Here is a 24,771-nt window from a genome sequence, read left to right on the forward strand (position 1 = left end):
TATTGCAAAAGATATGGAGGATCATGAAACCCTATTGCTTTCAAAATTGCTGACCAGACTCTCAGGTACTTCAAGAGCGTCCAGATCTCCTTACTCTGCAATCTGCTATTTACAAACTGGAATGGAAGAATCCTGCAGGGAAAACAGGCTGTAAGCAAAGCATTTTGAACCATACACAATTGCTCCGATTAATTACAATTAAGACAGAATTAAGTCCGTCTGAAAGTTGCTCTTGTTCCTATTCATACCTTAGCTCTGGCCAAAAGCTGCAATTTGATGACAACCACTTTTTTTAAAAACACACTATATACTTATTTTTGCTTTACAGCTGTAAGAGAGCTTTCACAAAAGCCAGTTTCTCCCATGTCATTTATTTCCTTGCAAAATACAGTCCACAAAATAAAATAAAATATAAAGCAAAATGTTTTCCTCTGATCCCTTTCAGGTACCATACTACTCAATGGCACTGAAGAATAGGTGTGAAATTTGCAGACAGAAAACATGAATTAGTTGGATTATATTCCCTTCAATTACGTCAATACTTTTGCAGTATGAAGACTTTATAGAGATTCAGAGATTGTTTTTTAAGAAGTTCATAGGAACCGTTATACCAGAAGCAAGACTAAATGCTCCAATCTAAGATGTGGATCTTCTATTAGCTACTCCTATGGAAACCAATGACTTAGGAGTTAGTATCATTAGCCAGCAGGACTGTGATCTCATTTAAGTTAGTGACCTTTTTCTATTAGCATCAATGATGACTTACAGATGGCAAAGCATTTATTATTAATATGTAAACTGGCAAGTGCTTTCTAAAATGTCAAGTGCCCCCCAAACTTACAAACTATTATTTTATAAATGCTGTTTATAAAAGTGTTATGAAATTATTCTATAGGCAGTTATTAGCACCTTTGCTACAGGCTGCATCTGTGAGAGGTCACTGAGCAACCATCTGTTATGGAATGCCCATTTGGGATGGATTAAACCAACCCTTTGTAACACACCTTGCCACTACTTTATTTCAAAGAGATGACAGGTTGACAGCCTTAACAGCTGTAGTGCTGATGGCCCAAAAGTCAGCTAAGCCTGTAAATACAGAAGTTTTCAGACTGAGAGGGAAGGGGATGGCAAGAGGAGTACAGGCATCACATACTTGACTGTACTTTGTCTCCTATAATCACCAGCTGTGCCATCAGATGGAGACAGATACGCAGGGCATTTAGAAGTCTTTTACGTTTACAGGAAGCCACATTTATAACTTTCCTGCCAAAATCAGAGTCATTGCTGTGCTAGAGGAACAGCTGTAGAAATACCACTCAGCACAAAGTGGCTCAGCTCAGGTCTACCCCCGGTAAGAGCTTCTCCACAGCCATTCTGACACATGCTCTTCAAGAGGGTGCACAGGCTTTCCGCAGGATTCTTAAGAGAGCATTTCAATAGCAGATTAGTAACACGAACTGACAAGCTGTGCATGCCTGTCAACAATGCACAGCAAATATGCTCCTGCCTTTGGAATTCAGCAGTCGCCACATGAACAATACTCAGCTTTCTTTATAAAAGAGAAACTGTATTGAAAAATCCATCATCTGAACTCACTAAGAGACACAATGCTTATGGACACTCATGGTAAGTGTTCCATGCTCAGCTGATTTCAAGTGTTAACAGGTTTAAAAAACAGGAGAATAAAAATCCATGTTTATAAAGGTCTGACAACAAGCTGAGTAATCCCAATGCATTGCTCTGTCAGTGTTGCTAAATCTGGTCTTGATACCACAGTGTCAACATCCACCAGGTACAACTGCTGCACCCTGCTTTAGTCATTCTGTGGCTTTCTGTGGAAGTATGTGCAGATCTTCCTCATGGAAACTGAAGTGGTTACAGCCTAGAAAAAACAATATGAAGAAACCTTTCAAGATTAACACTTCAAATGCTGCAGGAGTCTTAAAGTCTCCCCTCCATCATTGCTCCAGTTTGTTTAGTCCCTCAGATAAGACTCTAAATGAGAGGTTCTTTGCTATAATCTGTTTGTCTTACAGATAAGAAGCTTAGTAGCTACAGGAAACATTGGCTAAAACCTGGGGCTGCCTTACTGCCCTAGGAGAAGCACTCTTGCTGTGGTTTGAGCTTGTCTACAGCACACAATAGAGCTGCAGGTTTCCAAGATATAATAGATCAATGAGTCTTGGTGGCACTCTAAGCACCTTATCAGGCTTTGCATGCAACACTGGCCACGAGCATCCTGAGATTTGAGCTAAAGCATAGTGGGTGGAGAGAGAATTCTTCCATAGTAATCTCTCTCCAGGGCAAATCTTTTTTGTCTTCTGTTTAAACATGTACAGTATCAAGCACAAGCAGTTCTAGGTTTATTATTACCAAGATTTCTTGGTCCAACCACAATACTAAGAGCTCAAATCCTATGCATGACTTAAAGGTAAGGAGTGGTGGCTTGCCCACTTCACATCTGACAGAAGTGCTGAAAGAGATGAAATCAGGTAAAGCAGGAGATATTTTACCAAAATAACCCTTAGTCATGGCAACAACTTCTAGCATCAGATACTCAATTGCGAGAACAACTAAAATTTGATGATTGAAAATTTACATAAGATTTACTGAAATAAGAATCTAAGTTATAGACACTGTAGGATTTGGAGTCCAGTTTCACAGAACAGATGAGTTTGTTTTGAACACGTAATCATCATATCTCAGTTTGCAGGTTAAACCCTCAATCTCCCATGCCAACTTTTTAACTGCTTTATAAGCTTAACTTTCAGATCCTAGGATGAGCTTCTCATGCATCAAAAGTAGGATTATGTAGGTCACATCCTGCCCTCTGACTCTTCTGCAATGCCTTCATTTTCTATTAGTTTTCAACAGAAGGAATCGAAGGCAGAATTTAGCCCCACAGTTTTAACACGGATAACAAATTCTTTTGCTACGTGGACTAGAATAAAATTTAGCTCTTTCTTCCAATGCTGAAGTGACTTTGCAGGAACATAAATAGGCAGATATGATGGTGAACACATATAAACAGTACATCTGCCAGGAAAGGTGCTGTCATTATTACGCTTCTTGGAGCAAAGTTTTATTTCAGGTGATGGCTACATCCTTAGAACACCCAACTAGGGACTGCAAGGATTATCTTATATCCTATGTGCTTTAAGTCCCTTTCAAATGAGGGACCAAACGGTTCTGAAAATTCTCTTCCTGTATGGGGGGGATTAGTAGATGAAAGCATTAGTGTGTTTGTTAGACCAGTATTGGGGCTTATTTAGGCCAGAAATCATCTCTCTTTTTTTTTTTTTGTCGTAATCAAATGGATCAGATAATTCTTGAAATGCCTGAGTAGGAGAGAACTAAACGTGCGCAACAAGGAGAGAGTGGTAACTAGCAATAACCTCTTTCATTACCACCATGACTAACTGTTCTACTTACAGCTTTCGGTGAAGTGGCCACTGCTGCCGCCTCTTGTCGTTTTGCACTGGGATTACAAGATGATGGGGGGCTGTTTGGTGCATTCCGGATGCCAGCTTTGCCAGTCCTTAGCTTCTCTCCCAGAGCAGACAGCCAGTTTTTTCTTTCAGGTGAACTATTTTCTTTATCTACTACGTCAGCCCCTTTCCTGCAAGGAGATCTGAAAAGAGGGGGAGTTTGAACTCCTGATGGATTAATAGGGCTTTCAGGAAAAGAAGGCTCTTTTGGGCTGTGGCTAGAGCCTTCACGGTCTTTATCCAACTCAGCAAGACTTAGAGAACTTTCATCACAAGCTTTTTGGCCTGCAGCCAAATGACATAAATTTAACTTGGATTTCTTAGCCACATGGTCCAGTTCAGTCACGCAGCTACAGGTCTGTAGACACTTCTGCCCCACATCATCTTCCTTGCTGCAATCAAGCCTTCTTTTGGCACGCTTTTCAAACCGCGAGTGCGCTGCTTTAGGAGTGCAAGCTGTCTCCAAGAGACCTTGTGTGACTTCTGCCAGGGCTTTCCTAGGAGAAGGAGCCTTTTTCCCCACGTCTGGAGAAGAAGAGCCCGGAGTCCTAATAACCCAATGTTTAATGGACATTTTGGAGGAAGGTATCAGTTTGGGAGAAGTGCATGGGCTGGCTCTGCTCTGCTTTGCTGGTGTACAGGTTGTGGCCATTTGGGTTTTGAGAGAGCCTGTTGGAGTGTTTGTAGAAAGAGGAAGGTCTCCAGAATAACTGGGAGCACAGGCAGCTGGACGTGGCGAGGAAATACATGGGTTGCCCACTGTGAAGACCTTGGCAGGAGTACTCTGCGGGCTGGTTGGCAGACCTGCGAGAGGAGAAATAGGTAGTCTAACGAGGAACACAGAACAGCAGACTAAAGACAGCCCTTTTATAAATACTCCTTCCAGGTAGGAGATTCTGAATTTAGCACTGACCCCACTTCTCAGACATACCCTTTTGAGTTACAAATTGCATAAATCCTTTTAATTTCAGTTAAACTAACACAAGTCCTATTTAAAATACTGTATCATATTGGTAAGTATAAAACAGAATGCTTACTTGATGTCTGACTTCTATCCCTCCTGTAACTAGCACTGCTTACATGAACTACAGCCAAGGGACTTATGGATAGACAAAATAGGTCTTGAATCTTCTAAGTTTATCTAGCCCTGCTGGAAGCTTTGCAATGGCTTAGTCCAGATAGCTCTTTTGAGAAGCTGCCTGAGGACAAGATTAGGTTCCTAACTGTACTAAAATCTTTTAGTGGTTTCATAACTGAGTTGAGGGACAAAGGTATTGTAAGCAGGTCCCATAGCTAATTGTACACTGAGGAAGCCTTATACGAGAATGCCCTACTATATGAATAATGCTCCTAGTCAGGTGTTAACAGTTGTATATTTTAAGATAAAAAGAACAGGAAAGGACATGCTTTCATCCTATTGCCCTTTTGCTAGAGAATTTTCTGCAATGCTGTATTAGTACAAAGATATTAGCCAGTTATTTACCACACCTAGACAAATGTGAGAAATTCTTCACCTCCTGCACAAGGACTTAAATTCTAAAGAAAATAAAATCTTTCACTGTGCTAAGTTATTTCTCTAAAACAAATGATTCCAAGACAAATATGTCACAATGGCTTTAGAGCTCACTAGCTACTGTGTAAAAGCCCTTGCTTTTAAAACAGGAGCTGAGCCTCTTAAAACATGAAACAAAGTAGTCATAGGTAGGTTTGCAAGTGGGGCAGTAGGACCTCGACAGTAACACTGGGAATCATGGGTAGCAAACATCTTGGTCCTCAGCAATATTAGAGGGGTTTTAATCCCTATCACCCTCCAGCAGAGAATACATTAGTGGGTCTGTTTAATGCCTGCTTTCTATTCACCTAACTTGAGGTGATGCAGTTGAACAGGATAGCACATTAGCTACCTTACACATTTCTACTGCTGAGCACAAGGGCTCTAAACGTTTTCTGTATAGCAGGGGCTTAATCAGAACTCCTAATTCTCAGCATTAGCTGTTATACTGTAAAGTGCCTCATAAGGACAGTGAGAAGCATAGTGGGAATGCCCTGCCATTTCTCTGGAATGCCAGACTCTCTCAAGTAACCTGTTGAGTGACCACCTACACGACCCTGATTACATACCACACTAATCTCCTTTCAGTCCTTCCTTTTACTACAATAATATATACATACATATTAGTACTGGTGCATCACAGCAAACTGAGTAGGATCCCACATTAATGGATCCCACTACAAATCACTTTGAAGCCCAGAGTAGAGTTAAAGGCCCCTTTCCTGAAGAAATGTGCTATTTCATAACAACTTGCTTCAATCTGGTTGCAGAGAACGTCACTGCCAAGATTGGTTCTCCTAATCTTTACTTTAATGAGCACTTACAAGACAATATCTCAGCTGGAGAATTAGTTGCACTTAAAAATTTAAGCTCTTAGAGGCAGAAGAAAGCTAGCAAGCTCAGCAGCTCTCAATCCCTAATGACCATCTGCAAATTCATACAGCAGAAATATGGCATGAGTAGCTGGACAGGAGCATTCTCAATCCTGCCACAGTCTGAAAGTTGCACTGTGGAGTCACCAGATAACGGGCGGGCAGGGGAGGAAAAAAGCTGTCTTGGAGGGTTGGATGGATGCCATGATGAAAAGCAAACCAACTGCACCCTGAAGCCTGGGAAACAGAACATAAAGATCAGACTTTTCTGTAAGATTGCATGCATTGTTCAGGCTTCTGCTAAGCTAGATCCAAGCAGTTTTGACATATGTTGCCATTCCATTTAGGATGCACAAGCATCTTTGCAATGAATACTGTAAATACCTGTAGTCCACCTACATAACACCAAAGCAGGTATTTCAGATGTTTCCTGCCTTCTCTCCCTTCTGCTGTAAGTTTTCTAGAGTGACATTATGAACCTCCAGATTTAAGAGTCATGAATTTTTCTGATACAGGCCAGCTCCAGAAATTTGGTTACACAAAAATATAGAGAAAGTAGTGCAACTTAGTGAAACCACAAAAGCAGTTTCCAAAGAAAAGGAAACTGTGCTTGCCACACTTCATGATATAGGTCAACAGTCAATACACAGCCTCAGTCTCACAATTTGTGCCATATAAATGGGTGGGAAACTACCTAGATCTCATTCCAGCAGGTCTGAAATAGTACTCAGCTTGCCAGCTCTGAATCAGTCTCTGCAGATAACTTGTACATTCTAACAGCACGTGCTTTGTGTTCAAGAGCCAAGGTCAGCAGGAAGCCTGCCGTTGCGTTTGCAAGGTCTGTGTACTTCCTCTTCCCTCCTGTGTTGCTCTAATGCAGCAAGAACAAGGAGAAAAAAGATATTTTTCTAGTATAATTGCTAAGGCTGGCTTGTAAAGTTCAGTGTACAAACTACTTTAGGTTTTGGGCTTCTAGACTAGATTTAGGCTTACTTCTCTTTTGCTGAAAATAGTACACAGTGATTTCTCAGGCTTCTCTGAAGCAGAGCGTATGCACACACACAATTTCCCAGCTATGGAGCAGACCTGGCACTCTCCCTCCTATTGTCCTGCAAGCTTCCTGCAAGAATGTTACTCACCAGCAAAAGGTTAGATGCAATGTTATCCCATTAGTGGGACTGGGAGACCTTCAGCCTGTATTTGTGTTAGCCAAGGTGAAATTCATTTGGAGAGTGGCTTGAAAAGATAGGTGGAACACAGGAAGTCACATCAACAGCTGCTGCAGAGCTATTGTATACTTAGTATACTTAGTTTCAGAGCTACTATACAGAGAAGCTCATCTTATCTCACTTTTGGGGATTCCATTCACCTGCACTAACATAACACAATGCAAGTTTCAGACAAGTTAAAAATAATGCTGTGATGCAAGGCTCCTTTCTTTTGGTTTGCACTACTGTCCAGAGGCTACCTTCTCTTCTGCAGAGGAGCAGCAGTTCAGAACTGAGGCAACACTATATATCCTGAACAGATTTTTCCTGCTGGGAAATCTTTATATGTATATATCAGAATGATCTAGACCAAACTTAGATATTCTTGAGAGTGATAGAGCCCACATCTACTAGTTTTGGAAGTATGCTGCATAGTTTATCTGATCTCCTGGGCTTTCTGGAAGTGTATGGTATTTATTAACTAGTTTTAACAGGTGAATGGATGAATGTTATTGATTACTTTTGGAACATATTATACACATGGTGATTGGCTATGGGCATTTTTTAAGTCTTTTCCCTGAGTGCCATTGGTACAGCACAGTCAGTACCTCTGACCGTATGAAGCTAAGAAAGAAATGTGACACTCAATAGCAGTAGCAAAGAATACTGTGGAGAATTCATCTGCTGGGCAGGAGGAAACAATTCAAAGTTCCAGGGCTGTATATGTGCCTCTAGCCCTTTACTAGGTAAAACATCAAATTCAAAGAAGCATATGACCTTCCTGCTCTCAGCTACTATGTGATAAAAAATAAAAAAAAAAAGTGTTGCTAATAGTTAATAACCAAATCCTTTTTATTTGGAGTTGCAAGGACTCAGTTCTGAAGCCTGTGATTCTGTGTTCCAGCTCTGCCAGTTAAAGAAGTCCATGCAGGCACGACATCTGCTTTGCCTGATCAATTATCAATTACCCTGCTGGTGCCCAGTGAAGATCTGGCTGCCCAATAAGCTGTGTTAATAAATATTTGCCATGCAGTCTGGTCATGGAGACTTCAGCATAGCTGTAAGATATTTCAGCTAGCTCCTCTAGTTGGTGGTAGAAGTACTTACCAGTAGAAGTATCTGGCTGGTTATACAAATTATTCACTAATATGAAAAAAATTGAAGACTAAGACAGGCAGAAGGCTTCTGCTGGTACAAAGAACACCCAAAATTTAGAGCAAGATACCCCAGGGTCCATACCTACTCCACCTTGTTCTTCTGGTTGCTTCTGAGTGACCCAGCCTACCAAGTTGACTTTGCTGAATGCTGCCTTCTCCTCCTCAGCACAACGTCGTAAGCGCCAAATCCTCACAGTGTTGTCATCAGAGCACGTTGCAATCTACAGTATAAATTAGTTTGTTGAAGCAACCAGGCCACATCCAGTGGTTCACAGGCCAACTGAACTAGAACAGCTACACTTGACACACCGTGCCAATATGAATGCAGGGTGAAACCCTGGATGAGGGGGTACAGGATTTGCCCATAAAACAAACAAAACAACACAACCCTATTTCTTTAGTGTATCAGAGTGTACTGATTTTAAAGGAGCAAGGCTGCCTCACAGGCAAAAAGCCTTTACGTTTTCCTGCTAGAAAAGTTTCAGCCACTAGTAACCATTTGCGTTAGCATAGCTCTGTGACAGATGACAGTCTGCTCAGGGAGGGCCAATGCATATTTTGAAATTTCAACCATTCAGACAAAAAAGCCATCCAGTCATGCCCCACTGTACATGTTCCAAGAAACTGAAAACAACTTGGGACATTTCTGCACCTGCATCTAGGGCTGCGTCTGTCATTCAGGACCTTTTCTGCTTGGGGACAAACATTTGCAACACACTGAAAAGGTGACATTGGAAGGCTGTTGCACTAGCCTTGAGCACTACCTCTACAGACTCTGATGTTAGCAGTATCTGGCAGAGAAAAATCAACTCTGCTAGAAACATTAGTCTAGATTCCAGCCTTGGTTTCTTGCATTCCAAAATGATCTACGCCATCTATTTCAGAGAAGCAACAGAACCTGTCCATCCCACACTTTTATGGCTCTCTTTGGACCAATTGTCTAGTGACTCACTTGGGAATCAGCAGCAACAAAAAAGAAATGCTGTGGCCAAAGTTCATAGTAATCTGGATGGGAAAATGTCTCTACTCTGACCCCATGACACCGATATTGTTCCTACAGAAAGCAACTTTGCCTCTCAAATCACTCCAAGTAGATCCCCATCTTTTCTTAACATTATCATTTTCACTTGTCTCCATGCTTCAGAATTTGTACGATAGCTAACTGTTTCTTACCTGTGTTGACAAAGATTTCAAAGGCTATGTTGGTCTGCATTTCCAAGCCATCATGATCAGGATGCTGGGCTACACATACCACAGATTTAATCTAAAAATGATAGTTCACAGATTCTTGCACACCCTTACAACTAGAACAATTCTTCCTACATTTGTCTGCAAGACTCCTGTCTCCTGCACTGCAAAGCTATTCTGAAGCCCTGGTGCTATAATGAAAGTTAGGGAAAGTGGCTGAATTGCTTAATGCTGTTGGGTGAAAGAAACTCTAGCTATGGTTAGGACACTATGGTTTTTCAGGGTTATTTCTCATTCTGAGCTAGGCTGACCATGTTACCCAGCTCCCTACCACAATTCTCTTCCTTTTAGTGATACTTAGTGGATAATTACTGACACAATTCCACCATGGGTTTTTGGGTGTACACACAAACATTTGTCATAGGAACAGTTCAGCTTTAGTAAAAAAATAACAATTTAAGAACCCACATGTGTTCTTGAAAGGAGATTTGAAACTGCTTGCCACTCTGTACAAATCTGACGCATGTATCAATGGTCAGCTAGGTAAGGAAGACATAAACATGGAACCACAAAACAAGCCGTTGGCTTATGAAAGCCCTGAAGAAATAGCTAAACAGTTTTGTCTCCTGGAGTTAGTGTAACACGCTCTCATCAGGAGACATCTTTGTTCATTTACAATTTGCTAGATCTTATCAAATAGTCCAAATTATTTGAAAATAATAAAAAAGTTTTGATATATTGTATTCATATGACGAGTTTGGTTTACTGCCCCCAAAACTGAACATTTTGGGAAGTTATTAACTAAGAACATCCTTCCAAATAAACACCACTTAAATTTTGAAAAGCAGATGTTGTCACGTCACAAATATTGTTTCACAGGAAAGACAATTTTCTAGAAAACAAACCTTAGTGAAGTCTGAAGGACACCAAGCAACAGAGGTAACTTCTTGAGAGTGACCAAGTAGTATCCATGGAAGAAGGCTGGGCTCAGAAACCTTAAAAATTCCATAGGAAAAAAAGTATAAAATCAGAAGACATGCAGCCTAATACACATTAGTAAAAAAGGACTGCACAGTCCGCCTGTGAAGCATATGAATACTTTCTGTCTTTTCTATATGAGATAGATAAGCCAAATGCTTTCAGCCTGTCATCATATTCCATTACAGCTGAGAGGAGAACTCAGCTGTAAATCCCTGTTCCTTTACTCACAGAACTTCTTTTCAGCACAAGATATCTTGGGAGGTGTCACACTCCCAAAAATCACCACAGCTTCTGTACTCTTTGTAGTTGTGGAAAAACAATGTTCTCTGTAGGATTTAATGTCTTAAAGCAAGGTAGGAATTAATTTCATAGGGATGACATTAGTAAGGGTAGCTACTCCATGACAGGTGTTCAGTAGTCCATATAGTACAAGTCCATGGTTTCATTTCAGTACTTCGTGGACTGTCAGAAGTATCTGAATACTCTTCCTCACCCATAAAGTGTCCTCACAACAAGGACTATGGGCAATCTTTTCTGATTTTCTGAGGTGATGACTGACTGAGCTCTAAGAATCAGTTTGTGTTTCATTTCTAGAGGTGAAGCAGCTGGTCAGCACTGAGATGTACTGACTTGCCTGGAAGCACTTGTTTAATTCCTGCTGCACACAGGACTTCGGCCTCGAGAGTTGTCAACCCAACACACTATGCGAGCATATTATTGCACTAAGTAACCCTGTCTGTTCTAGGTAAGATGCTTAAAAGTTTGGGAAACTCCTACTTTGAATTAGAACAGGCAAATATATTCTGCTGCTATTTTACAAATGTCTCAATGATTTATTAAAAATAAATAAATAAATAAAATCCAATAGATGAATCTTCACTGGCTTTAGAATTGGTATTTGTGTAGCTGCCAAGTGGCAGCACCTCTTCCAGCCAATCTACTGGAGCAGAGAGCCTCTTAAGAGATCATAAAAACCTCCCTAAAGCACACATGTTCATTAAACTGATCTCCATTTCTCTTATACCCTTCATAAAAAGCTTTCTCCTATTCTACAGTATTATTATTAATCTTCAGTTGCAGCTCACATAAGTGAGAGATACAGCTGAAGCTAGCATTAGGTGGCCTGAGGAAGAAACACACACACACACACACACACACACACACACACACACACACACAAATGCACACAAACAGATTACATCCAAGTTTTGCATGCTTTCAGCAGGCAAAGCTTTCTGGAGCTATGAGTCACCATTACTGATGTGACATTATGAGGAGGATTTGCATACATGACTAAGTGAATGAACAGATTCTTTACTGTGTGGGAAAAGGAATATAGATTTCAAAGGAAGATGCAAGACAACAGGGAAGGCTTTGGGTTTCCGCACAAGTTTCTCTTGTGGATCCCCTCCTGTAACAGCCTGCAAAGCTAAAACTGAATATCCAGCTTCCGAATCTTGAAGTTGTTCTGATATAAACAGGTTTATCATAACAGGCCACTTTTTCCTGGCATAGCAGAGGCAATCACTTGACTAAATATCTACTAAATGCCTTGTTCAGAGTATTCCCTTCTCTGCCAAAACATGCAATACCATGGAAACTAAATCCCTATTTAGGGAATAAACTGCAGAAGAGCTTGGTGCAGAGAACACCTTCATTTACATTTAATAGCAGTCTTGCTATACACACATAACATAGACACAATAGCAGTCTAGTGGCCATTGATTGTTGATAGGAAAGCAAAGGAAGAGAATTACACTTGCTGGGCCAGATTCTACACTCATGCTGGTTTTACAGTACACTAGTGTCAATTAAACCAATTACACCTAATTTATACTATTGTGCACAAAAGGAGGATGCAGTCATTGGAATTTGAAGGAGAAAGAGGCCAGACTACATTGTCAATAAAATGCGTCTTTCTCCCTCAGTGCTAGAAAAAACAGAATTACAAGACTTCTAGGTCTGCATTTCCTTATGTCACCGGAATGCTAGAGTCCAGAAACTCTCAGTTTTAGCCTTGCTTCTTAAGAAAGCGAGGCTTTCTACAATGAGGGGACCCATCCACCTACTTCAACTTTTGGCTGAAATTGGCCAGCAGGTCCACACCTGAAAGACGGCAGTGATCTCGAAACAGCTCCATGCTTACAAGAGAGGCTGTGAAGACAATGTTCCCATGGAGTAAGGTGGGCATAATTACAGCAGCATCCATTCTGTTTGGCCAAAGACAGTTGGCCAGTCTGCACACGTCAGGATTAGCCTCAGCTCATGCTCCTTTTTGCCTGATTTGACAGGGTATTGATGGGAGGTTAGGGCTATTAATAAATGAGAAACTGTAGAAAAACCTAGGAAATAAGGCTTTATCAGGTGCCCTACTCATTGAAACAGCTGTTGTATCCATCTTCAAGATTCAGGATGAAATGGTGCACGTAGTTTTATGCATCAGATGATACAGAAGCAAAAAAACTCAACACTGGGACAGACCAAAGGGTTACTTAATACAGTCACCTTGGAGTAGCTCATACCAGAGGATTCAAAGGCCAATGGAACTATGGAAGCACATATCTATAAGGGATATTTTCTACTTTCAGGGAGTCAGAGGATGCCAGCTATGTACCATTTTGGTAGAGAGAAACTTCTCTGCCCACTGGTTTTTATAAACTTAGGGTTGTTCAAGAGTCAGTTCATTAATCAGACTAGTAATAAAAAAAAAAATAAAAAAAAAAACCAAGGCAAAGTGAATGTTCATTGCCTGAAAGTGATGTTGTATGTGGAACAGACTGAAACAGCACTCCTGTCCATTCAGGATTTTCCTTGGGAAGTATTGACCCAAACGCAACTTAGCACTGCTGCCAAATTTCCTCAAAGAAATAATCAGGTGGACAACATTTTTGCTCTGCCTTCCATTCCTCTCTAAATATGGAGAGCTAGCACTTTTCATTAAGCTCTTTCCGACATTACCTGTTAACTGCTCATGAAATATCTAACCACATATTTTCACAGCATAGTAAGTGCTCATCTCTGGAAGAGATGCACACATTTCAGTCTCAGTAAAAGCTGCCTACATTTAAACAAGTTAAGGAGTCTATGGATAAGACAGATCTGAAATGAGATCGAGTTCCACTGAAAGTCCCACTTTCTAACATGACTATGGGATTAAAATAAAGATGATCATTGGATGATTTATTTAATAAATATGCAACAACATCTGTCACCCACATGCGATAGCAAGTCTGTGTTCCAGGAAAATATCAAAACGTGAATGCAAGATGCACAACCCAAGTTTTCACAGGTATTTTTGCTGAACAAGCTCAGAACATTAGGAAGGCTAAAATTACACCACCTGTTTTAACACAGGACTAGCCATGCTGCTATACTCATACTACTTCTGAGTAAGCAATCTAGCTGCTTACAAGAACAGTGAGCTCAGAATCAAAGAGACTATGTGCTCAAACCACAACCACAGGAGGGTGGCCCTCTGCTCCGAGGTTTGTATTTTACTTTCAAACTCATCATGAAAGGCGTAAGCAAGTCAGCATTCCCTAAAAATTGTAAAACATCTCAGTCACCTATGTTTCTACCTATTTTTCTTCAGATATAAAGTCCACTCTGTTCCCATACGGCTGTAAATTATGGAGAACAGAACTCAAAGCATGTTTCAATCTGAGGTCTCTGCTATTAACTTTGTGACATTTGCATTTCCTACACCCCAGTGCAAGATGCCAAGATGCCAAGTGACTAAGCCTCTCAGCTGTCAGACAGTGCTTTGGAATTTTGCTGAAGGCTCTGACTGAGCCCTTGCTGTAATACAAAGGGTTTAACTACTGTAAATTAAGCATGAGAAAAAGCTATGTCTGAAGCAAGAGCTGGAAAAAAGGGGAGGAAAAAAAAAAAGAGTGCCCTTTAAGACAATTAAACTGTTAGGTTTTTGCTAGTGCGCTCCACTGCTAAATATGAACCAAAAACTGTCTACTTGTCATAGCTGGCTGAATCAACAGGATTGAAAGAGAATTTTAATGCCCATTAAAACCAGATTAAGATCAGCAACTTGCAATAAGCAGCAGTGATGAGAGACATATTGATGGCAGGAGGTTAGCTCTGTTTTACATTAAATAGTTACATCGAGCTTTGACAGCAACACACTCTGGGCACAACATGCCAGGAGCTAACCCCATGCTGCGATAAGTAGGAGTGGGAGGCAGGGAGTGTCCTGTGCGAACATGAAAAGCAAACGAAATGAAAGAACAGAGCAGTTGTGGGCAGCCAGCCTGGGGCTGCAAACGTGGGTTTCTCCCAAGCATCTCACCTTCCAGATGTACGCGTTGCAGTCACTGGAGCCACTAACCAGGAACTGGTCATCTGGGCTAACACTGGATTTGATGTAAAAGGTAGAATTCTGGTGTCCACTGAAAACTGCCACTGCGAGACAAAAAAAGAAAATAAAAGCACCCCTTAATGTACAGCTGTGGAGTTGGTTACATAAGCAGGGCTGATCTTACAGGCTTTTCCTGCCTGGCCACATATCCTCTAGAAAAAGTGGTTATGCTGCTCCCTTGCTCTAGGGCTTGAAGCTCCAGCCACCAAGAAGTAATATTCAGTAGGAGCCCTTGTAGCTTCTGCTACAAAGCAGGTTTCCCGGAACAGTTCTCTCCATAGCACTAGTAATCAGGGGCCATTTTATTAAAATTTTCGTTCATTCATATCAGGACCAGGCCAAGACATCATCTGGGCTACCCCAGCACACTAGTTAAGATTTCTTGTCTCTTCTTCCCATAGCCACAATCCTGCCAAATTAACCACTCCTGCTAAATTAACAGGGATAGCCACGCAGAAGACATAGCTAGGGCCTCCTTCCACTGAAGCAACAAAGGCATTTGCTACTGCTTTTTCCTGCTGCCAGCACCTTTATTTCGTTAACAAAACATATACTATGTCAGCTACGCTTGTCTATTGCCTATTTTTAAAGTCTCAGTGATGCTTCGGCTGATCTGTTAAAGCCTTGAAACCATCACCCTGAATAGCTGCCATTCTTCCTATTGCAAGAACCGGAAGCACCAACAGCCAACACAGGAGCTGAACGTGGATCTAGAGCACTTGGCCGCACTACATCCAGGCTTCTTATCAGGGTAGAAAGGGCAAGTTTCCCAATTTAGCACCACGTGTGACTGACTTTCCCGTCTACCAGCCCTGGCATAAGAAGCTTGGAAGTGTTGACACCACAAACATTGCAGGATCCAAGACACTGCAGCAAGAAAGCAGCAGTTTAGTAGATGGTTGGAGGGTTTCCAATCCCTTTTCCGTAGTGTTTTTGGCAAGGAAGGTGACTTTCAGAGCAGAGACCACACGGTTGCCTTTGGCATTTTTTGAAAAGTTGCCAGACTCCAAAAGACCCTTTGATTTTTACCTGCAGCTCTTTCAATGCAGTAGTTACAGAGCAGTGAGTATCCTCCTAAGAGAGGCCTACAGGCAAATCCTATTACAGAATGATTTCCTCACATTCTCCTTCAAACTAAAGCTGTCTCAATATTAGACAAGAGTAGCTGCGATTGAGGAAAGAGGCCCAGCATGTTCCCCAGCCACTCACACCCAACCCAAAGGTTGGTGCTGCCCTCTGTGGGAGGAACAGCACACCGTTCCCACAACCATTCTGAAAATTCACACATTTTTAATCCGGCTGGGTGAATCAGGATTTCTCTCCAGATTTTATCCGTTACATACAAGGCAAAAACTAAGGCAAGAGGGAGATGGCTGAGTGTCCTGTGCTTTGGAGAGAACCCATTCTTCTAGGGGCACAGCCCAGTGAGAATACTTCCACAGCTCAGCAGTGACACCCAGGGTTAAAACCAACAATTGATCTATTAATATTTAACATTTGCACCACTTCTCAGCTTTGGAAGCATTCCCACCGGACTGTCTTCCTGAAGAGCATACAGAAGGGTGCATTGTTCATTTAATTTCAATTAACTGAAAGACTAAGAAAAGGCAGTGGAAACTAAATCATATGTCTGTCTGACTGGAATGCATCTAATAAGATTTGCTGCTTTCTGAGAAGCATCCATTGGCCCATGACAAAGAAGCTTAGTCCATCAAAGTTTGCGACCCATCTTGTCAATGTAAAGGTCACAGATGCAAAACTGAAGGAATCTAAAAAGCTGAAGATGCCACAATATGCTGAAGATGCTTTTTCCCAGAAATCTGCTATAGAAGCTAAATTGAAGAGGGCGATATCTTAAAATATATGAATACAACATACCAGCTGACAACTTTACATGAATTCACACCTAATAGAGCTTGAAAAATCAGAGACTGTCAGTAAGGGGATGATTCAAACTCGGTTCAGATTTAAAACAGCTGGATGCTAACCATTCCTAACAAGATAACTGGAAGCAATACGCAAACTATTGTTAGCCTCAATCTAGGTGAACCAGTATCTGCACTTATATGTGTTCTTATGCTATTACTTTTACTTGTGTGGCTTACTGCTAAATATGAACAGCTCTTGTAACAGATGCCTTTTCTCCCAGATAGTTTTAGACTCATGAGAATGGAATAGGTTTCTTATGTCTTCAAGCTGTCCCTGCAAGCCACTGCAAAGGAGAAAGTTGTCTTGTTACTCTCCATGATGTGTTTGTTAGCACTGCCAATTATCAGTCTATAAGGTGATGACAGTCCTCGTCTTTGGCCTGCCTAAGAGAACTGCTAATCAGGCTTCCAAGAAGTGGCAATTACAATGCTGGTTTGCACGATATGAGCGCTCAAGGCTGAGACTAAGCTCTTTATACCTATACCAACAAATCACCTGCAGTTCATAAAATGTTTTTTTCATTACTGATCAAGATCAGATTTGAAGCAGAGGTCTGTATCCATGCAACACTATTCGAGGCTCCCTGCCGCTAGATTTTATAGATGCCTGGTTTTGTGGATGAGTTTAGTAACCTTGCTGTATGTGGCACTCTTTTTTGCAGTTATTTCCACAGATATCATTCTTACCTGGAGTGGTCCTTAAACTTGTCATATTGAACATGTAGATACTGTCATCTGTGCAGTTAGCAAACAGATTAGCGCCAGTGGAATCCAAAACCAGACTAGAATATCCTAAAGACAAAGTCAGAAGTTCTTTATAAGAAATAACTCCATAAAAAACATTTTGGGAAACATTCAAAGGAATCCTTAGAGAGGGAAATTTGGAAAGAATTTCTATCACATAAGAGAGATTGTCATTGGGAGCGTTTGTTTGTTTGACAGAGCTGTTGCTGGAGAAGGAAAGTTTCTAGATCAATATCTACATTTTCTTATGGCAATTCAGGCTGAGGTTTGGAGAGAATTTTCACCTTGACAGCAGGCAAGCAGTTATTTGGTAGTTACAAATGCATAACAGGAATATCCAATTGTAGAAACAGATTAAAATAAATAGAAACCCTCATACTTCAGTAAAATAAGCCATTCTCTAATTTTTTAGTGATTTAGGATTTAGAAGAATCTTTCCCTGCCAGTAAGTTATTTCATAGCCAGCTCCTAGAGGATTTCCCTCATCTTCCTGAGTGTGATACCAATCATTACATCAAGATAGTTGATTAGACAAGACATCTGGAATTACTGTAGTTGATCACAGCATTGTAAGGAGTTAAGATACAAAGAAGTATAGAGCAGCACAAACAAGAACACTATGGTTTATGGTAACAAACAGCTTTAAGTATTACTCAGCTTTCAAAGACTACACTGATAAAACCCAGCCCATTCTGTTCTCTTTGCAAAGGAGTTCAGTCTGATTTCAACTCATGCACCAAAACCATTAGTTAAATGCTACCTACAGAGCTCTATTATTCCCTCAGCTCCATTTCTGAAAATATACTGTTGAAGCCTATAGAAGTTTTTTTTTTAATCATTGCTACAATGATGCAGAAATGGAACACTTGCAGTATTCAACTTGAAAATTTGGTACTGGCAATGAAAAAATCCTGCTGAATCTGTCAATCTGATATACAATTGGCTATAAATATAAGAGATAGGGTTCTCAGTAATTCTCGGATTCAAGTTGCACTTTGGCAAATGCATCATCCAATAACTTACCAAGTTTGCGAGTACTGGTCCCAGGGTAGCAAAAAGACTTGAATGGCACTGGATCCTGACGATAAGTGGCGTAGTTCCTGCGCAAGTCCCATACTTTGATCACACTGAAATATAAAAGTACAAGTGTCTTCAGCTTCTAAATCTGCTTTGCAATGGTGGTAGAGCCTTCTAAAAAAATACAGAAAGACAGATTGCTCATTGCTGAGAAGTGTCCAGTGATAAGGAGCACAAGTGAGCAAAACTAGACCAGAGACATGCTGAAAGCAAAACAATTGCTCTGCTGGGAATGAATAAGGAGGCAGCATTGTCTTTTGTAACTAACATAAGATACAACATAACCCTGCAAGTCAACTTTTCTCAGGTAAAAAAGGAAATGGCAAAGATGCCTTTGTACTCCTGACAATTGCTTCAATGTTTTTCTTGCCCTCCAGGAGCGAGCCTCCATCATGAGTTGTAGGCAGAGAAGTCATAATCATATTGGCCTCAGAAAGGCTTTGACCACATGGAGCCTGCTGAAGAATCAAGACCTGAGTGGATAATCTCCATGTTAATCAGTGATGCAGTTTGCTTGAGCTCCAAGATGCTACAACAGATCTGGCACCTAAAAGAATGCATCCTTTGTGACTCAAGACAACGTTTTTCCAAGCACACCTACACATATCCAGGCACCAACCATCCACTAATGTCCCAAAACAGCTCACTAACAATAGTTTGTTTACTTGTTGTCCAATAGACCTATAAGAATAGACAGAGATGATAAGAACTGTTCTCCTTCTGCCCCATAGCTAAGACACTCAAATGAACTTCTACCACATAAGCACAATTTGTCCCAGTGCTGCAAGCTCCAGTAAGAAAGAAAAGCAGCATTCAGCTAAGGTAATGCAAGCTGGCAGCATAGCTCTGCTGATTCTACATAGGTACCTCATAGCAACTGTAGCTTTGTGGGTCACTGTGTGATCTTAGAAAAATCTCCTAACTTCTTTGTGCCATTGCTTCCCCGTACCTTGGGGACCCATCTATTTCTAAGCTGTACAACTTTTTCTGTCTATTCTAGAAAAGAGCTTACCTAGAAGCAATGTTATCATCGGTACTGTTAAAATTCTTTTTAATTGTCAGATAGAGCTGACTTTCCTGCAAAAAAAGTCACAGAGGGCATCTCATGTACCTGTACACCAGAGTATCAGGGCCTAAGTATGGCTTTTAGGGGCTCTGGGATTTGAATTGAGCAGTCAATGTCACCTGCAATGCTTAAAAGCAACGTATTGCAAACCAGAAATACCCAGAAGACTAATTTGAGCCAGAGGACTGTGTTCCCAATTGCTACAAAGAACATGCAGAACAGCACAGAAAAGCATGCATTCTCCCTCCTTACCCATCAACAGCTCCTGCAGAAATAAGAGTGTGTTCATCCTGAAGCAGCACCACAGTTACACTCTGCTGGAAGTCCTTAAAGGAAAAGAAAGAGCTGTTTGTTTTCTTTCAAGGTCAGCAAGATCTTGCTGCTTAGTTCAAGGCCAAGTGAATACTGAGGAAACCTCCTCTCAGCCAGAGACAATCTACACTCCTCTTGGCCATAGGCCAGCTTGAGTTTTGCTTTAGAACCAGCTTAATCCTCTTGGTTTTTCTCTACTGTCAGAATAAGTTTCACGTTCTCCAGCAAGCTGGTCACTACGGGCAGGAGAAGCTGGAATATCAGATGCCATTCATGACACACCAGTCCTTCAAACCTCTCCACCAGTGAAATTGCCACTGAATGGCAAGTGTTTGAATAGAACCTTAGGATTATACCCTTCAGTTGCTGACAATAACCAGAGCTGCCAATTATTATCCAGAGCTGCCTTCATCACAAAGCTTAATAGATTAAATAAACCCAGATCTTACTCCAATGAGGCAGACATTTGTACGGTCAAAATGAAAGAAAAAATTAGAACACTCCCTCCCCCCCAAAAAGGAATGCTGGCCATCCCTCTTCTCTGGAAAAAAGGGTGTATTTTCATATGGCATTCGCACAGTGATGGCTTTCAATTATGGGGGTTGTTAGACAATTAAACAGTGTCTAAAGTTAGCTATAACAGGTGACCATGACACAAAAATATGCCTCTACAAAGATAAATTGAAGCATTTACCATATTTAAGTTAGATGTTTCTTGCAACTTCTTAGGAAGACTAGTATGCATAACATTGTCCTCCAAACAGAGGCCAACATTTTATTTGTCTCCTAGATACCTACCACTAAGGGAGCAAGTCCTCTCAGGTTCTGTCTCTTCTTCTTTGTTTTTGAAGGAGTCTGCTTGTCAATCACATTGTGTGCTCCACCAATTTGATTCACCTGTCTATAAAATCCATCTGAAAGAAATCAATAACTTCCATGCCAACATGATCTTACCATCATTTTATTAAACAGACAGCAGCTTGGAAAACTTCCTAAGAAATGGTTGAGACTGACCTTTAAATATCATTAATGCATTCTGAAAACAAAAATTGTTAGTTACATATGATACTGATGAGATGAACACAATATAAAACAGGAGCATATGCTACAGAAATTTGCAGCAGTCAGTGTAACTTGGCCACTGAAGCTAAAACTGGTACAGCCAAACTGCCTTTGGAAATCACTGCCCTGCAGTCTTCAGCATGCATCCTGATTAGGAGCATTCAGCAGATTTCATCCAGAGCAGAACTGTACTCACAGGAAGGTTTCCAGTGTTTTTCCACTCTATTTCCTCATTTTCTATGAGGAAATTTTTCTTTTTCTTTTGTCCTGTACTCCTCACTTTATAAAACTCTGAATGCTTTACAAGCTTTGTCATAGAAGATAGTGAATTTTCTTTTTTTCCCCTGTACCTTCCACTTCCACCAGGTGCAGCCTCCCTTTTCCCTCACTTGCTGGGTCAAGAGCTAGAGAACCCAAGAGAGATGAAACTGCGAGACATATTCTGGCAGCACATGCCAGGAAACTGCTGGAGACAGACCAGGGAACCAAGAAGAAATTTAAGGGCATGACCTGGGAAGGAAAAGAAAGACCTTCTCCAGGAAACAGAAAGCGGAGCAGAAGGAGCCCTCCAGCTCACCCTGCGCTCAGCAGGTATTCCCACAATACATTCGATTGCTCCCAGGAGTCACAAGCTCCTCTGCTCCTGTGCTTTCTGCCCTCCTTCCTGCTCTGGCTAAAGACTTCCCAACTTCACTTCATCCCTCCAGATGGCTCTGCACTAATCACTATCACCCATCCAATCTATCTCAGTGATGTCCTACCCAAGGATATATTTTGTGCTCCTCACATCTCCTTACTGATATACAGTGTATTCTAAGGACACCATGCATGCGGCAAATCTGAAACTGTTACAAAGTGGCAAAAGCTTCAATCCAACAAGTACATTTGAGTATTACTTCTTACACAAGATACTAAGCCCTTCCAGTACATATCTGAAAGTTCAGTTACCTTTCTTGCTGCATCTGATATCCCAAACCATGATGTTTCCATCTCTGCCTCCAGTACAGAAGACAGCTGAGAGAGAAGGAGAGAGCTATTAGCATCCAAAAGCGTTAATTTAATTAACTGAATCCAATACAATGCCACATATGTGCCTCTGGCTCTTCTGCCCCCAAACTTGGGATGCCAATCCCAGGTATGCAGAATCAAGGTCTGATTTCTGTAACACTTTTTGACTGCTTTCCTTACTCTGCCTAGTCTTTCCTTACTACTACTGCAGAAAGAACTGCCTGTGAAAAGAGTATTTACATGCTAATGTATGTAAATAAGGACTAAATGATTCCAATATCATGTCTTAAACTTGTCCAAGATCAGAAATGTGCAGATACTAGCATCAGATCACCTGCTAGCATCTGACACCTAAGATCCTAATTTTACTGTAACTCTAACTTCCTCAAAGCCAAGACAAATTGTAAAAATACAGTATTATATAAATATATGCAAAAATATAATATCATAATATATTTTCCCCAGAAAACAGCAAAGCTTAACAGTGAACATGCCTTCTATCCCTAAAAGAAGTTCCAGCAAGTTAGTTTCACTTCATTGACTAGGTCACTGCTCAGAGTCTGCCGGTGCTATTTGTGACCATCGCTTTCTAAAGCTCTTTTTTTACTCTCATAAGTATTGATGTGTTAGGGAAAAAGAAGAGGGAAAAACAGAGGAGCAGGAAATATCAACATTTACCTTTCTCAAACTTAGAAAAAGCAACTGACTTGAGGCTACACTGGTGACCTTTGCATATGCCAAGAAGCTCCCCAGCTCTCACATCCCACACCTTGGCTGTTTGGTCTCCTGAAGCAGTGACCTTCAAAGGAAAGAATAAAAAGCTTTAGTCATTCTCTGCAGCAAGTTGCTAAAGTGATAAAAATAAAGTTAGATGGCAAAAGACTTCTTACAATCCTGTGTTCCTCTGGTACCCAGGCAAGGTCAAAGACAGCATTTGAGTGAGCCTGCCATTCTGACAAGAAAAAGAAAAGCCAAGATGAGGTCAGTGCATTGCACTGTGAAGATATTTTGCAGAATGCAAAAGAGCATCAGACACTGAAATCAGAAAATTTGTTACTTGTCAACAGCTTGCCTTAGGCATGAAAAACAGCACAGAACAATTCACTTAGTACTGCTTATCTAAGAACACGTTCACACCGCTGTAAACAACACTCATGAAAGGATATGAAAGGATGTCAGTACGGTCCATATTTATGTTTAAACAACTTAGGAGAAGCTTTCTCTTATTCCAGTACATCATGTACTTGTCATATCAAATGAAGATCATATTTTATATAATATTTACCCTTAAAGATTAGTTTGCTGCTAGATTGAGCTTCAGTATCATACAGTCTAACAAATCCTTCTTCATTTGCAACTGCCAGTACATGCTCCAAATTCGGGGCTGAAAGAAATTGAAATTTATTTGTGTATTAAGTAGATAATTCATGGCCATCCCTCCACCCTTGATCAAGGGCTGCAAACACTTTTAACAGAACAAATAGATTGAGGAGGAAATAAACAATATTTACACATTAGTTCACATTTTCAAAACGCAGAGATATTGTCAAACAACGTTTCTAGACATCCCATTCAGGAATTACTATATATGGGAGATCCAATGGCTCAAAGACTAGATTCTGAGAAAACAGCCTCTTTTGGTAGCTATGATAGTTCCCGTTTTACATCATTACTACCCAACTTCTACAACCCCCAGTGCTTTCTATGGGTCTGAGTTGGAAAAGCAGGAAGCAGCCTCGGAGAAAGGGATAAGCTCACACCAGTACTAGACTAGTTCTGCAAATGAAAGAGTTTTGACCTAAAGGCCAAAGACCTAAGTTTCCATGCTTACTTCATTCATCACATATTTATCATGGGGAAATACTACATGGACATCTATCATGGGGAAGCACTAATGGACATCTAGTGGCATACATCCTGCTCCTGGACTGCCACTCACTATCCTTCATCCTACTCTGGCTTTTATGTATTTTGCACAAAGCCTCGTTTTTCAAATCTTTAGCCTAGTACTGTCATAGCTCTATATCAAGAGGACAAACCTTGACATGGACAAAGAAATAGAAAGCCATTAAAATAAATGCTTTGTAGTTAGTCCTTTAGCTGAATGCTTTCTATTAGGATATATAGGAATTCCATGGCCCGATTTATATCACATCTACATGCAATTGCACTGTTATCAGCTCACTTCAATGGAAAAACACTTCATCTCATGAATTTCTGAAAAAAATTACAAGGTGTTTCGGCCTAGAAGTTTGTCTGTTATAACTGACCGCGTAATTAGTTTTGTCCTGGATGTAAGAAAGCACGTGTGAATGAATGAGGTAACAAGAAACCATGAAACCAAGTCATGAGAACTTTGGAAAAAAATGCTTACAGCACACGCGTGCGCCGTATCCCCAGCCCGGACCCTAAAAGGGCCTTTCGGAAGCAGCTTTACCTGCAGAAAAGGCGCAGCCGAAGGGAGGAACGGGCACCCCCACTTCCCCGTGGGACAGGTGGTCATCTTCCCGCCGGCACTGGTAGCTGTCCAGGAGGTGCTGCAGGGGGTACGGCGCGGCCTGACCTGCAGCGAGACAAAGAGGCTGTAACTGTAACGGCACCGGCCTGGCCGCCGCGCAGGACGGGGCGGGTGCGGAGCGGGTGCGGGACTCACGGGGCGGCGCGGCCCAGGCGCGGCGGAGCAGCGAGCGGCACAGCATGGCCAACGCTCGGCGCGCGCCCCGTGGCGCCAACTCCCGCCACCCAACCGACCCGCC

At 41.3% G+C, this 24,771-nt stretch overlaps 1 protein-coding gene across 1 annotated transcript; it reads right to left on the bottom strand.

Annotated features, from left to right (window-relative positions):
- Positions 1 to 352: 352 nt before the first annotated feature.
- Positions 353 to 24,735, bottom strand: DTL (denticleless E3 ubiquitin protein ligase homolog). The gene is made up of 15 exons (XM_067293093.1): positions 24,669 to 24,735; positions 24,453 to 24,578; positions 23,301 to 23,399; positions 22,906 to 22,967; positions 22,694 to 22,814; positions 21,956 to 22,021; positions 20,744 to 20,859; positions 19,886 to 19,959; positions 18,514 to 18,617; positions 17,434 to 17,538; positions 14,750 to 14,862; positions 10,371 to 10,460; positions 8,360 to 8,498; positions 3,433 to 4,292; positions 353 to 1,882 (listed from the first exon to the last, which is right to left on the bottom strand). Exons 1-15 carry the CDS (start codon positions 24,712 to 24,714, stop codon positions 1,814 to 1,816), a joined length of 2,190 nt encoding a protein of 729 aa, XP_067149194.1. The 5' UTR covers positions 24,715 to 24,735; the 3' UTR covers positions 353 to 1,813.
- Between the last annotated feature and the right edge of the window lie 36 nt (positions 24,736 to 24,771).

Source organism: Apteryx mantelli, chromosome 3 (genome assembly GCF_036417845.1).
Source record: "Apteryx mantelli isolate bAptMan1 chromosome 3, bAptMan1.hap1, whole genome shotgun sequence".
NCBI lineage: Eukaryota > Metazoa > Chordata > Aves > Apterygiformes > Apterygidae > Apteryx > Apteryx mantelli.

What these genes read in the sequence shown, in the direction of transcription:
- DTL (XM_067293093.1), bottom strand. Translation starts at nt 24,714, where the DNA reads ATGCTGTGCCGCTCGCTGCTCCGCCGCGCCTGGGCCGCGCCGCCCC. An exon ending in CAGCAAACTAATCTTTAAGG is followed by an intron (nt 22,968 to 23,300) that starts GTAAATATTATA and finishes TTTTCTTGTCAG; the next exon opens with AATGGCAGGCTCACTCAAAT. An exon ending in AGAAGAACAAGGTGGAGTAG is followed by an intron (nt 4,293 to 8,359) that starts GTATGGACCCTG and finishes CTCCTCTCGCAG; the next exon opens with GTCTGCCAACCAGCCCGCAG.